Source organism: Phallusia mammillata, chromosome 6 (genome assembly GCF_965637545.1).
Source record: "Phallusia mammillata chromosome 6, kaPhaMamm4.hap1.1, whole genome shotgun sequence".
Lineage (NCBI taxonomy): Eukaryota > Metazoa > Chordata > Ascidiacea > Phlebobranchia > Ascidiidae > Phallusia > Phallusia mammillata.
In genome coordinates, this window is record NC_137257.1 from 17,466,509 (window position 1) to 17,481,384 (window position 14,876).

Here is a 14,876-nt window from a genome sequence, read left to right on the forward strand (position 1 = left end):
GATCACAATTATTATAAACTGATTTGACTTAAAAGTTTAATTTGAGCCCGATTAAGTGATCGTTTCTTAATAACACTTTCGGGCCTCATCAAATTGGTGGATACAAGTCTTTCAGAAATGACAACAGGAATTGAACTGACGATCAATGTTTGTCTTTTTCAACTGCAAAACAGTAAAACCGAGGGCCGACAAACCTTGAAAACGAAATCGGCCAGTTTTAGGAAAAGGAGCATACATTTCGTCTGAATGGCATTATTGTTACTTTTAATTTTTAATTAAGTTAGTAATTTTAATTACAAAAATGGGCATTAGGGTATGTCGCAGTGCCCTTTTTGAACTGTTGAACTATAGAATGGCATCTGACCTGCTAATGTTTTTTAGGAAACACGGGTGGTTATAACATTGGTGCCAGTAGTTTATAACATTCGGTGCCAGTATTACAGAGTTAGTTTTGTACCCCTAGGAGCGCTGGCGACCGTGTTGATGTTATTAGAGCAAATCAAAACCTATAGGGAAGTCCATTGTCACGGACAGGTCAAAATAAAAACAAATTTGAACCGATGTGTCAATGTCATTTGATCTCATGCGAACCGAGCCTATAGAACAATGGCAAAATAATGTCAACACCGCTCACGTGACTATTTTACATGAAACGTTCGAAAAAAGCGTGTTGGACATTTTTTATGTGGACATTTTTTATGACAGTAATTTAGATTTGGTTCCCACTAGTTTATTTTTTAAGCTGGACGCAAAGAACTTCTAAAAGTCTTTCCATTTGAATGAGTTTATAATTAACATAAGTGCATGGTCATTTTGTTTACAAAATGCTTGAGTCACTAACGCTTGATTTTACGCCCATCCTGTTTAAACTTGCGCAGTGTTGTTAGATTTACGATGCAAATAAACAATTATTTGTAACCATTTTTTATAAAAATAGTGTAGTATTAACGAAATTCAGCAGTAAACTTACATTTTATTTAAGCAATTTCTCGTAAAACATATTTGAAAAAAATTACATAACTAAAACAAAACAAAAAGTTGAGTATACCTTTGGCAGTCGCAAGGTGCTTTTGAAGGTGCTACACACATTCCATCATGTAGATCAGTGCAGCATGGTCGGGGTCCATCTTTATTGCACCAGCTCCCTACGGCTGGCCATTTGCTGGCTACAACCTTGGTTTGTGCACTGCAAAAAAACGCACATAATGTTTTATAGAAGGAGGATTTGTTTTATAGAGGAAGATTGTCCCAGACCAGTAATTTTTAACCGGTGAAAGATCTTTAGGTGCCCTGCACGAAATCAACTAGTTTGGCTAGTATTCCATGGAATACCTGTGCGTTATTTTACGCGCTATTGGCCTCTGCAGGGCGAAGTAACACGTCGCCCAATAGATCGTACCGACTTTTGATACTTGTCAAACTAATGCAAGATTTCCGTGACTCAAAAGGGTTGAAAAACACTGATCTAGATTAACAGCATATCGAATGTCCAATAGCAGTGGTCGGCAACCACCGGGCCACAGCCGGTGCCTGTCCGTGAAGAGTTTGTTTCCGGGCATCATAAAATTTGCTCATGGTTTACATTGAAGTTGTGATAACTGTAATTAGTTTTCAGTGCTGAACATTTGTGGTTTTTAAAGACCGGTCCGCGATAAAAAAAATTCAGTTTCAAACCGGTCTGCAGTGCAAAAAAAGATTAGTCGGAGCATATAAACCAACGTTCGGCGTTTTAGTTTTTTTCTCTTTTCATTGTAAGTTAGTGTAAAGCACATTGTTATCAGAGTTAGACCAAGTCTTATTACGTCTTGCAGAACGTCTGCGTGTTATGAACCATTTTTTTAGCCGCAGACTATTAATAGTCTAAATACCACAATTGTGGTCCCATTTGCTTCTAGGGCTTGAAAAAACGCTGAATCATTAGCGTTGAAAAATATTAATTAAATACCTTATAAATTCAAGGGTGAGAAAAACTGTCAATGATTTTAAAGGGATGCAGACGATTAAAGGTAGGAATTATTTTAGTTACTGCTTTAGTTGTGTTAATACCAGGGGATGTAAATTTGCAATTTTTTTTGAAATTTTGAAATAAGTGTGGTCTTTTATTTTATGACTTACTTCTTATAGCCACATTTCCCATCATCGCGCCACATATTCTTCAAAATTCCTTTCTCTCTCCAATAATTGCGATAAGTAAGATCAAATGCAGTGATGTTTGCATCCGGTAAACTTATCCAAGAACCCACAGTCAGGTTATACAGCACATTCATACATTCTTTAGTGAGTAACGAAGTGGAATTGCTGATGGTAACCTCTTCTGTGCCCTTTCTTCAGGGTAAAAATCTGAATTTGCTGGTAGTAACTTCATTTGAGGTTAGATCATTCCGTCCCCAGCAAATCCAGCCCAACGCCAAAACTGCCACAAGCACTAGTGTTTGAAACAGACTTTGGGTAAATTTTATGTTCATTTTCCTATGTTTTCTACCCAGAAAGAGTCAAATAAGGACACCTGAAAACGTTTAAAATCAAGTTTTTCACATTCATAAAGGTTTTTGCTTTAGGGTCCTTTTCATCACTAAATATTGTTATTTCAAAGAAACTCCAGCCAAAAACAATTGTTTCCCAAACTTTAACCCAAGAAGGCCATGATGGAATTTTACTCCAGTATTTGACTTTATTAAAAGCTTACATTCGAATATCTGTTAAATGTTGTTTTATCAGTAGCTAAGTTATAACTTGCCTAATTTGTGCACAAAGCGTTATTACGTGTCAGTACCAACTAAGTCAGTTTAGCTTGGTGATAACACTGTAAACTGCTTGTAATGGACAATACTCACCTTTACGACTTAACTACTGCCTGACTATAAAGCATACACTTTGGAAATCTTATTCAGCAAGGTTTGGCTACTGTAAAGGACAGCACACAAAGTGTCCTAACAAGTCTCGTGTTTCATTAATTCGGTTTTGGTAATCAATACACATGAACCACACTTGCCGCTCACACAATAGAGGTAAAGCTTACACATAAAGCGAAGTCCGATCGGTGTGAATACATACGATTTCTATGAAACGACAAAAAATAATTTCGTTGCAACTGCACAAGAACATAAATGGCTCTGTACAGGAAAATTAAAGTTTCTGTACGACAATGTTTAATCTAAAGTTAATTGAAATAGCAGCAGATGTTCCTACAAATTGAAATGCGTCCAATTTTAATGGCTTGTGGTTTAATGCTAAATTTGGCAGTGTCTTTTGCATTGTAAATGAAGACAATTGCGAGCAAAAGTTAAAAACGTTGGCAGGATAAAAAAAAGTTGTAAAACACAAATGCAGATATCGGATAGCAGGGAATTCACAAATATAATCCTTTTTCGCAAAACATAACATATTAGGCAACAAATTGTATCTTTTATTTTATGTTGAGGGTGACGCATTTAAGTATTTTATTTTTGGACAAATTTTCAAATGGCTGGGCGAAGAAGATTGTAAAATTCTAAAACTAAATTAAGAACTTGCTTCACAAGCAGACGTTGAACGCTCGTGACAACCAATCAATTAGTTGAAAATACCACACAACGACATACACTACAAAAACAAAATTTCAACACAATTACAAAATAATATGTTCAGAATCATCTACGTTTAGATTGAAGACAGATCGGTGGCAAAAAAGATAAAAAATGAAAAAAAACAGCAACAACACACAATCAAATGTACAACATAGCGTAACACATGACACGAAAAGCAATGAAGAATTCGGTTACGAATCAAAAATTTATACTGCAAAGTTCGTGAAGAAATATGGGGCACAAATAAAATCACCGAAACTGGCATTAAATGAAGAGTGTTTAGATTTAGTGAAGATATATCTGCAAATGACAGTATTCTGACTCGTATTGACACATCAACAGAAACAATAAGATTTCGATTCGACAATGTAACAAACAACAACAAAAATATACTACATTGGTAAAACAATCAAAACATTGGTATTGTTTGAAAGTTAACATGTCTCTGTCGCCATCTAGGGTCAATGGCTTGGACAACTTTTTTTAAAATTACTATAAGTCACTCTTAGTGACGTATTCAGTATGCTATGACGCCATTTAGGGCAGTGACGTCACAGATTTAGTCTATTTATCAAAGGCCGATTTTAGGCCGATCTTGAGCTTCACATTGTTTGCTTTGTAATATTTGAATTTTTTTGTCTGTTTCAACAGAAGGGATCTTCATTGCGCAATGACGTCGGATAAGGAAGTTTTGACGTCACTGTGCGCTAATAAGACCCACTGGGGCCGACGAGTGGTCCTTTGTCCGCATTCGCAAATTAACAATTTCGTTCTTTTCGACGGAGAGGCCGTTGTGTGGTTCAGCTTCTGGGGCTGTAGGGTCTAAAAGAAATGCAAGTTTTAAAAAGTGCAGTAACAGTTAGGACCTGAACTCAATAGGCATCTAACGGTTAGGAGTCATTCTATGTGTGGAAAACGCCTAACATTTTAAATCGTATGTTTTAAAAAGGTTGAAAAGATTAGTTCTTTTGCAGGCATTTTTACGATCAGTGTTTTTTACATCCATCCACTTAACTTTTTAACTTTTTTTCCGGTATTTTTCAAACGTTTAATTGACTCTCTCTTATAAAGCTTCGTCGAAGGCCTGGAGTTTACCCAGTTGCAACAGTTGTCTAGCTTTTAAAAAAACAAATAAATAGGTTACATACCGGTCGATGATTGCTCTTTGCGCCAAGCATCACTGTATGTTATGTAGGATTGACACATGTTGGACTGATGAGAATAATCTACAAAAAGAATAAAAAGTGAAAACTAACCTCAAATTTTTCAAGAAAAAAACAAACAAAAAAACCACTAAGCCTCCGAATACACTGTTTCAAACAATTTTATTTAAACCAAAAAATTGCCTTTAAAAGTTCGTGGAGGAAAAAAACTTCAAAACACGAAATTGTCCGTGTATCTGTGCTCTAAAATGGCTAACACATGCACACTGAATGCAGCGGCGCATTTTTAATCATCTTAATTTTACGGAAAAAAATATCGCCGCTCCTTAGCAATTTTGGTGGTAAGTGGACAAACACTAGAAAGAGCTGTTTTGTGCGCCAAGTTTGTCTCTATTTTATCAATTATTTACCTTACCTGCATTAGTGCCAAAAGTTTGGTGATTTTGTGTGAAAACGATGCTAGGAGATTGAGACGCAGCTCTCTGGTGGATATTGGAAGCGTAACTTCCAGTTGGCAGTGGCATCTGATATGTTGTGTTGTTGCTAGGTGACATGGAGCTCGAACCGAGCGAACTACATCCGGGACTGCCGTTCGTTTCACAAGTATCTCCTAAGAAAAAATGAATCAGTTGATTGGTTTACATAGAACAGAAAAGTACATTGGAAGTGTTTTTATGAACTGGGTTCGACAGATATTTTGATCGAAACGAACCAACAAACCAGATCAAACCGGTTTGTTGCGGTTTAACTTGGAATTGAGGAGGCGGAAACGGCTACTTATGTTTCAAACAAACCCTAACATAAGACACATATCAAAAACAACGTATTTGCCTGTACGTGTTTTGTGTGCATTGGAACGTGTGTATATGACAACAAAATTGGCCGCAAACGGAACTAACAGATTTGGGGTTCAACCCATGCCATCGTGAAACCCGTTAATTGAATTTTCGGTAAACTTCATCAGGCAGAATGTTAACCAAATGCTTGCGCCGGGTATAATGAGAAGGGGTCTCGAGAAATCACAGCTGCCAAAAAACTATTTTAGGGTCTTTGTAATTAAAGCTAATTTATATTTTTGCAAAATGAAGTATTCATCTACTTCCATGCCCATTAGTTTCCGGTAAAAAACTTCATGGTCAATATTATAAACTTAAAAAACGGGGTACGTTTCCTGAAAGACCAGTAGAGTTGTAAGTGGGTTCTTTATTCGAATCCACAACCCAAACATCTATTTGAAGTTCATGTTTGACCCGAAAGTTCAAGGCTGCTTACACAAATATCTATGGGATAGGGTGCCTTTGTGTAATAAAATAAAATGTTCTGAAAGTTTGTGTGATGAAAGCAATTATACACAGCAAATGTGGCAGAATGTGAATAATAATGAACTACATAAGGACTTCCTAAAAAAAAACGATTCTGTACAGGATTTGTAAATATTGCCAAACTTTTTAAGTGATTCATGCAATGTTAACGAAACGTGCCCAAACTTCATGATTAAATTGACCGAGAGTCAAATCCGGGGTTGGGTAAAACGGAAATCATACCTCGAGCCGAGTAAACAACAAAAAGCCAACGGGAGGAAATACCTCCTGCCAGAACAGGAAGTTAGAAACCAAGGCAACAAATTGAGTTTCCCCTGGTCCCCGAACGAGTTCGTAACCAGGAAACAGTGGGCAGAATGTTGTTTGTAATTGCAAGTTGGGGTTTGGGTGCTTAGTCATGCTGAAAATCGTGCGCAGCTGTTTTGTAAGGCATTTTTTGGTGAACCGTTTTGCCGGGTGGTTAGTTCGACGTGTTACCGTAACAAGTAATTGGTTGCGTTGAAAATGATGCGCTGATTGAAAAACTACCAATTTTGAGGCGCTGCATGAACAAACTTTGTTGTTGAGTTAACGTATCCTTGGAAAAGTGTGGAAGGCTGAAATTAACCATGAAAATCAACACACAAACATTTGCATTTGAAACACACTAAATTTTATCAAAAAAATGTAATTACCGATTAATTAAAAACAACTCGTGTATTAGTTTTTTTCATGTTGTAACTGTTTTTTATGCTATATTTAAACTTATATAGCACTTTTATTGAGGTTTAATCCTTTTTTTCGACAAAGTTATTCCCCAAAGTTGCTATAAATGCTAAGTAAGAATGTAGAAAAGGCCTAAATATATTTACATATGCAAACTCAGTTTTTAGGGGCCCATTTGATAAACCTCTAGGACCAAGGTACACCGTGGTGAAAAGTTACGGTGTACAACTTCAAGTGCCTATCGATAACGTGTACATATCGAACATGTTTAAACCACTGCTTTCACCAATACGTGCACAAATCAAAGTTAGACAGTAAAGCGAAGAAAGGCGTTCAAAATTGAAAGAGGGCCAGTTATAGCCCCCATTTCGCACCCGGTTTTATCTGATCAAAGCACGCATGGGAAGAACAAATATTTGTACGAAAATTTTGCATGAACAGCTGCATGCAACTAATCCGTGTTCAGCCTAATTTAATAGACTCTATCTTAAAGTATTTAGCCATCAAAATCCACCTGTACTAAACCACAGAAGAAATAACTAAAGGCTTTATCTCTGAGCAGGTGCATAGCTGTTTGCTGCACCTGGTGGAGAATTCTGCGGTCGCAGGTTTTGCATCGATACATGTGTTTTGCAACAAACATTAATTAGAACTAGGTCTTAAGGGGTTTTTGTAGGCTTAACCCTTGGATTTGTTCGCCTACCCTTGAAACGTTGTGAAAATGGAATTAAACGATGTGCAAGGAGGCGAAAACGGGTCATAGTTTAAAAGCCAAGTTTTGGGGGATTACGCGAGATGTGTTGAAGTATTTCTTAATCAGTGAAGGTTATTTAGTGATGACCGTTTAAAACACATTTTACATAATTTGTATGGTATGGTCAAGTCGTCAAATTTAGTTTTATAAATCGTTCAAACATAAAAAAAGATAATTCAAAATCATTCTAAACTGAAGCTTTCAGTGCACTTAAATTAGTCTGTGTTTTTCGTCATACAATGTAATACATAAACATCAATTTCGCCGATGATCGGCATCTTAAGTTGCAACCAAGAACAGATTTAAGTGTACTGAAAGCTTTCAGTTTAGTGTCTGCAACGAGCACGCGTTGGATCACTAAGATTTATGTATTACAGTTTTTATAATTCACATTCCTAACAATGACTTTTTACGAAGTCTCTGCGAAACAGAACATAATGCTCCATTCTGCCATGCAGGAGCAAACATGAATACAACACATGCCAAAGAAATTCATGCGGTCCCGAATCATACCTGCCGTTCTCGGCGTATGTGTCGGTGAATAATGACTCGCCGATGACGTCGGCATGACGTAATGACTTGTCGATGATGTGGGCATGACGTAATGATGATGACTGTTGAATGCTTGATGGGATGAACCGTGCAAAAATGAAGGCACTGGGGGCAAGGGTAAATGATGGGGGTTTGTGTCTCCTGTTTGTTGGGTAAATGACCTGGGCGGGGCGTTTGGGGGGTAGTAGGATGCGTGACCGGTGCTTGGGGGTGGGTAGGGGTGCTCAGTGGGGTATTCGGGGTAAACGCTTGGACGGGGTACTGCTTCTGTCAGTTTGACTTGGGGTATTTGAAAATTTGCAGGTGGAATAGGTGTATCACTTTTGGACGTGTTTTTGTACTGACTTCCATGTGACATGGGGTTTTCTGTACATACACTTGCAGCCATTTGGTTGCCACTCTCAGTCGACGGGTAAATTGGAGACGATTGGTGTGACCCGCTAGACGGCGCCTTAGGTTTAGCGGGTTGCAGAGTCGTCAGCTGAACGCTGTGGGGTGAATTTGCAACTGGGGAACTTTCTCTGCTACGGTATTGGGAGCCAGGTTGTAGATGTCTTGGCGAAGCTTTGCCCTTAGGCGCGATGCTAGACTGCTTAGAGGTGTCTAATTCCTCTTTTACGTTAATTTTGTCGTCATGTTCTCTAGCTGTGTACGTATTTGTGTGTATAAAAGGTGATTGGGTGTGGGTAAAATGGACAACATAAACAAAAAACACGTTACAAACGAACATATACGACAATAACTGATGGCTTCAAAGCATGCAACATGACACAATGCAAAAATTGATTTGGTCAAAGTAACATTTTAGAGTGATAATTTTTTGCTTATATAAGTTTACAGACTCTTCGTATCGGTGAAAGTTAATATTTTCATAATATTTACAAGTATTTTAACATTTTTATTTTATTTTGAAAGGTATTTTAAACAAAGAAATGCTAATTTTTCTTGTTGAAAAACAAAAATGGCATGCATGATATATAAAGGGGCCAAAGTTGAATCAATGATTTAAACATGCAATTTTAACCACAGAAAAATCAACGACCGAATTTACCTGCAGGGTAGTTTGAAGCTGCGCTCCCCGGGCGTGGCGCCACCATATTGCCGCCGATAACTCCGGGCGATCCAGATGCTGATCGCACAATGCAGTGTGCAGCGTAGCCGCCATATTCACCGTTCGGCATGGAGTGTACCTGAACAAAGTTACACTTATTATGCAATGTAAAGCAGTCGTTTTTTAATCGAAAGAATAAAGTGAAACATTGTATGTCAGTAATTCTCAATCTTATACGGACCGCGTACCACCTGACAAATTTCTTTATCGCTGCGTACCACCTCCTAAACCCTGTTTGAATGGATAGACCAACATAGTCTATCATATTTCGTAATTTCAAAAGACTGTACAAGACACGAGTTTCGCCCAAACCAGGACTGAGTAATTGGGTCAGTTGAGTTGCAATTTTAGATCAGACTTAAATTAGGTATGATAGAAAGCTGCTCGCGTACCACCTGAAAAGTCCTGGCGTACCACTAGTGGTACGCGTGCCACAGTTTGAGAACCACTGTTGTATGTCATCAATAAAAAAATTTACGAATTTAAAAAAAGATTAATTTTTAACATTTTTTTGATTTTTGCTTGTATGTCATTATTTTTAACTCTAATTTAGTGAAGCCTACGTTCAACAATGGAGGTGTGTGTTGCTTCAATCATGCCATTTCTGACATTCGTGTTTGTAACGTGGTAGTTCGTGTTGTTGCAACTTGCATTATAATTTCGACAGTTTTGAAGGTTATGTGTTAATATATTTTGCACTGAATATTCTAACCAAACGTTTAGAAAATAGCACGGTAAACAAGAAAAAGGGGGAACCATTCAAATTGCATGACCAATTCGAAAACTAAAGATCAAATCGGTTTATTCATTTACCATACAATCAAAAACCAAAAATGTCAAAAATCTGTTAGGTTTCGAACGCTTTTTCTTTGCTGCGCGTCAAACCAGTCTTAATACTCCTACACGAAGTCTTGTAGCCAATGGGCTTAACACTGTTGATGGTATTAAATCGTTACGGTTGGGTACTCACTAAAATTGTCCACGAACAAGCGGGGCTGGCGGAGTCGGTGCCCGGATGATGAAAGGCCCGAACGGGCTCAATGTGGGCCCCGGGAAGCCTTTGGATGGTCATTAAGGGCACATTTTCGAGCCCTCACCCCCTACCCAGAGAGCTGCTCTTATTGTAACCCAGCTTGGTTTGCGCTAAAGCCTGTTGAGGCGGTAATAACATAGTGGGAAATGCTGGTAAGGTTCTGGGAATAATACCCGTCGGTTTCGGTCTAAGGATGCATTCCATTCCTCTACATTGGTAAAATAAGGGCCACAGAGGTGTACAGCAGTTGGCTTCACGCCCAGTAACAAAGGGATTCAAACTTTAAGGCGCTAAAGTCGATGTAAAAGCCCTTTGGTAACAATTGACAAGGTTTCAAATCCTCTGATCTGCACCAATGGAACACAAAGGCAAATAAAGATTTTAAACCACAGGCCAATTTTCTGTAATGATCGTGCTTACATATAGATTGTGGCAATAAACTACACGCTTTTGTTTAATAGCTTTCGCTTGTAAATAAAGATATAAAACGATGTTGATCATCCTGATCATTGTAAAATTCGGTAAATCGTTCTTGTGGTAATTTTCTATTTTAGAGAAAACATTTACTTACAGAGACCCCATAGGAATTTGAGAATCCTGACTTAAAACCTGAATGCAAACATGGAAATTTTCACCGTTTAAAAGTTTTTTGGAATGGACTGGATAATTGGTTCTATCTATAGAATCACAGAAGGCTTGCGGGATCATGGCCCTAAGCTGAAAGCTTAAGCCTCATGCAGTTCTTACCAGTAGTAGCGGCACTACTACAGCGCATGGGTTACTCAAACGCCTGTTGTAGGTTTTGTACAACGCTTGCGGGGCCTTTGGGGCAGGGCTTGGCACTATGTACAATGTCAACAGCCTTGCTGCGCAAAGGGTTTGTCTCAACGCCAACGAAGCGTTGCAAAAGTGCAGTTAAGTCTAATTTAAAGCTGATCAGAAACTCAAACAAGAAACTGCTTTGGCCAGTTAAAACTAATAAATGGATGCTTTGATTTTCACTGGCATTGAAAATTTCCCAATGAGGATTGTATATCACCCGACATCAACCGGTGTTTAGTATTTACCCTCACAACACCAGAACCAACAAGGCGACGAAATTACATGTGCAGTGCGCGCTATGTTTCCCCACATGCACCTGGACTCTCAAACTCGGCTTGGATGATACCGCTAGCCTTGGTACAGTCAACAGGACCTGGTCCAAATATGATACCCTGTGGCACGCCATGGTTTCGACCCTATCAGTTACTGTATCAACAAAACACAGTCGACAATATTGATATCTTTTCTTGCATTTAATGAGTTGTACTGTAGGGTGTAAGCAGAAGGCAAGGGTATGGTTAAATGGGTGAATAGTTTCTGTGTTTTCTGGTCCTGTTATTTTTGGAACTATTGAATTTCTTGAGACAAGGGGATTAACTGTCACAAAGGGTAGGATCAAGCTTAAGTTTTGCAGTAAACTGTAAACTGTGTTGTAGCGAAACTCAATTAATATGATACAATTACCTCAGTAACAAACCGATTTTAACACTTAAAAATAAAAATTATGAAACATAATTTCAAAAAAATTATCATTTCGTTTTACCGTAATTTTGCAAAAGCAAAATTTAGAATGATTGTTTTGCAACTACGTTCGGCGTTCGAAATATCAACGTCTTGACGTCATTGAGGGTAATTTTGCACCCCCACTTGTGATACGACTGACGGGTAATTATAGGGGTTCGTGAGATTATTCGTAAGAGCTCCGACGCACAAATTAAGGTCAAACTTATTATTGTTGTTGGTTACTTGGAAGACGTGATGACTTATTAGAAACAGGTGCTGTTATTCTTTTTTAGCAGCTGTGTTTACCGTTACATGTGCAACTTAAAATGTGTTTTTTCTGCACGTTAAGAATATTATATTTCAATTAGAGTTTTTGACTAATTTAGCACCCGAAATTTCGGAGTCTACAACGAGTTATTGTTAATCGTTTTTGGCAATAATGCTAATTGTAAGCTATATGTTGCTTGTTTTACGCTTTAAAATACCTTATGATGTTTTCGGTTGAGGAACAACGGCTTTGATAGTTAGTAGCAAGTGAAATGTCATAACAGACTACAGGAATCAGCCTGTGTGACAAGGTGGTGACCGATATATCTGTCTTCACTTATCAAATATTCAATATATACTCAAGAAGAGCGACAGACGATCAGCGTCAGTGTACTCTTTTTTCATTTTTAAAAAGGAAATACTAATTCGCCTATTTAGTACGCATAGTCAATTTAAATCTTATTCAAATAGAATTCTATTTGTAAACAATATATCTAAACGCACCTTTCCATCGCTTCCTGGGATCAGTTCTTTTCCGTGTTGCTCCACAAAAGGTCGAAGTGTGTGCTGTGTGTGCTGCTGCTGGAGTAGTTCGCCGCCAGTCCCGCTCTGGTGGTGTTGTGAGGACATAGGTGATGAAGTTGGGGCGTATCTTTCCGGGTAACCGTTGCTCGCTGTGGGCCGGTGATTCAGGTCAACTGGCAGGCTCATAGGATATCCGTTTTCTGGTGGAAAAACAGTAGCTTGTTTTATTCGACCCGGATATGGATGCTTCGCAAAGAATTAGAAGTTTCTCGGTAAACATGGCCCAGTTAACATAATATCATGATAATTGAGTAAGAACAGAATTGCCATAGAAGTTGTATGAAACGTTTTATGAAGTCGGCAATTACTTTTATGGTTTTGTTCCTGGAGTATATATGATTAAAGAAACAATAAAAATAGCTATCGATAATGAAGAAATATGTCAGTTTAGCAAAACAATTTTCGGAAAGTAATTATATCATGAGGACAAGGCATTGTTCTAGACCAGGGCTTCTCAAACTTTTTTGCTCTGCGACATCATTTTGGAAAAGAAAATTCTACGTGACCTCTTGATGGGTATAGCCTAATAGGCACGTGAATGATGTTTAAACAATAAATTTATGCACGTATACCATGTATTGTGGCAATGTCATAACGCATAATGTTTCGCGACCCCAAAATTATATTCCGCAACCCCAATTTGGGTCGCGACCCACAGTTTGAGAAGCCCTGTTCTAGACAAATTGTTTTATCAGGTGATGAAATTCCCTTAAGCGCCAAGTTATAAATTTCACTTGTACATAACCAAAAAATTATGAGTACAACAAAACAAAAGGGTAACAACGTACTCTGGGTCATGTACTATAAAGCAATAATAGCTGTTTTTAAATTTTCGTGTTTTGGGGAGCCTGGGTGTGAACCGCTGGGTTACCTATAGGGTCAAACTGTAGGAAGGTCAACTTCGGGTAACTTACTTTCATGTGTGTAAGTTTTAAAAACTTTGAAGCACTCTTTCTTGACCAAACAGATGAAACAAACCAGCGTTAGACAAAAAGAACAAAAATACAGACTAAAGCGATATGCCCCTTCAGGGAAGGGGACCCATAATAAACCATATAGTTTCCATATACCACGCTTTATTTATTATAACCGGTCCGGTCCCATTAAAGCCGCACAATAAGTTATGACCATCAATAACCCGATAACATCTGTAAACTTTCCGAATTCAGTAAAACGGGAGCGGCAGGATCTAGGACTGATGTGAAATGCAACAAAACTTGTTTCACCAAGCTTAAATGCGGTTATTACTGCGGTCAAGGTTGCTTCGAGTCAACAACTTGGGTTATCTCATCAGGAATATGAGATAACCCATCGGAATAGTCAGGAAAAGTACAGTTTTGATGACAAACTGAAACTGGTGGCAAACAAACACCTTCTCACGCTTGAACTGAGTTCGCAAACAGTTTGTGTTGTTGAATCAGTCAATATAGAACTGCCTTTTACCCTCTGTACCTCAAAAGTGTGCAGTTTTTGCAGAGTGTTAGTTTTAGTACGTAATAAGCATGGCAAAACTAGAGATCCACTGTGGTCTTATATGTTATCTCTTAGCAATCATATTTATTTTGCGAATTAATTTCTTTTTTTAGCGTTGCTTTACCTTGTCAACAACAACAACTAAAAAGGATTGGTGCGTTGACGCAAATCCTCCAACAGAAACTTAAACGTGTGTGTTTAATTTGCAAAAAGTGCCCCACAGGGCAGGATACAAACTTCCTAAACTATGACGATCTCATTTTGACTTTATGATTACCTATATTGAAGCCTACAAATATTGCTTTAGGAAATGTCACCCACAATTACTAGATAAGAAAAACTCAAATATTTATGCCACAAAACTTGTGTAAATCAAAATCGGACGCATTACTCTACGCAACCCTTCAATAGTTACAGATCACTGGATAGTTTAAATTTAAACGAACACACTGCCACTCCCAACATAGCCCGAAATAACTCTGGTACATTTTGCCACACGTGTCTCCCATAGCACTTTTGGGACCTTTATGAGAGCCACGCATTTTTGAGCTTTGTATTGGTTGACAACTCTATAACGTCGGTTACTAGACAAATAACTTGTGATTTTTCACTGATTTTGTCGGATATAACTGACTATTTTTGACGCGTTATTGTGGAAACATTGCTAATACATATACTGAATTTAAATATACGTAGGGCATGTTCTTTAAGCGATCTTTGCACATTAAACGCAGTTGAAACAAGGACAGTTCAAATAAAACAGTGCAAATTCTTTGAAATTATGGATCGTTTAAAGAGAG

At 38.0% G+C, this 14,876-nt stretch overlaps 1 protein-coding gene across 2 annotated transcripts in view; it reads right to left on the reverse strand.

Annotated features, from left to right (window-relative positions):
* Positions 1–2,926: 2,926 nt before the first annotated feature.
* Positions 2,927–14,876, reverse strand: part of LOC145233811 (uncharacterized) — a 30,559-nt gene continuing 18,609 nt past the window's right edge. Inside the window, exons 6-11 of one of the 2 annotated variants that reach the window (XM_080098600.1) lie at positions 12,523–12,743; positions 9,114–9,252; positions 8,024–8,707; positions 5,145–5,339; positions 4,715–4,792; positions 2,927–4,388 (exon numbers count right to left, since the gene is read on the reverse strand). In XM_080098600.1, the coding sequence (XP_079954726.1) occupies positions 4,264–4,388; positions 4,715–4,792; positions 5,145–5,339; positions 8,024–8,707; positions 9,114–9,252; positions 12,523–12,743 (1,442 nt within the window). In that variant the 3' untranslated portion in view covers positions 2,927–4,263. The remainder of the gene's footprint in view (positions 4,389–4,714; positions 4,793–5,144; positions 5,340–8,023; positions 8,708–9,113; positions 9,253–12,522; positions 12,744–14,876) is intronic. The other variant, XM_080098601.1, reaches the window with a different exon arrangement.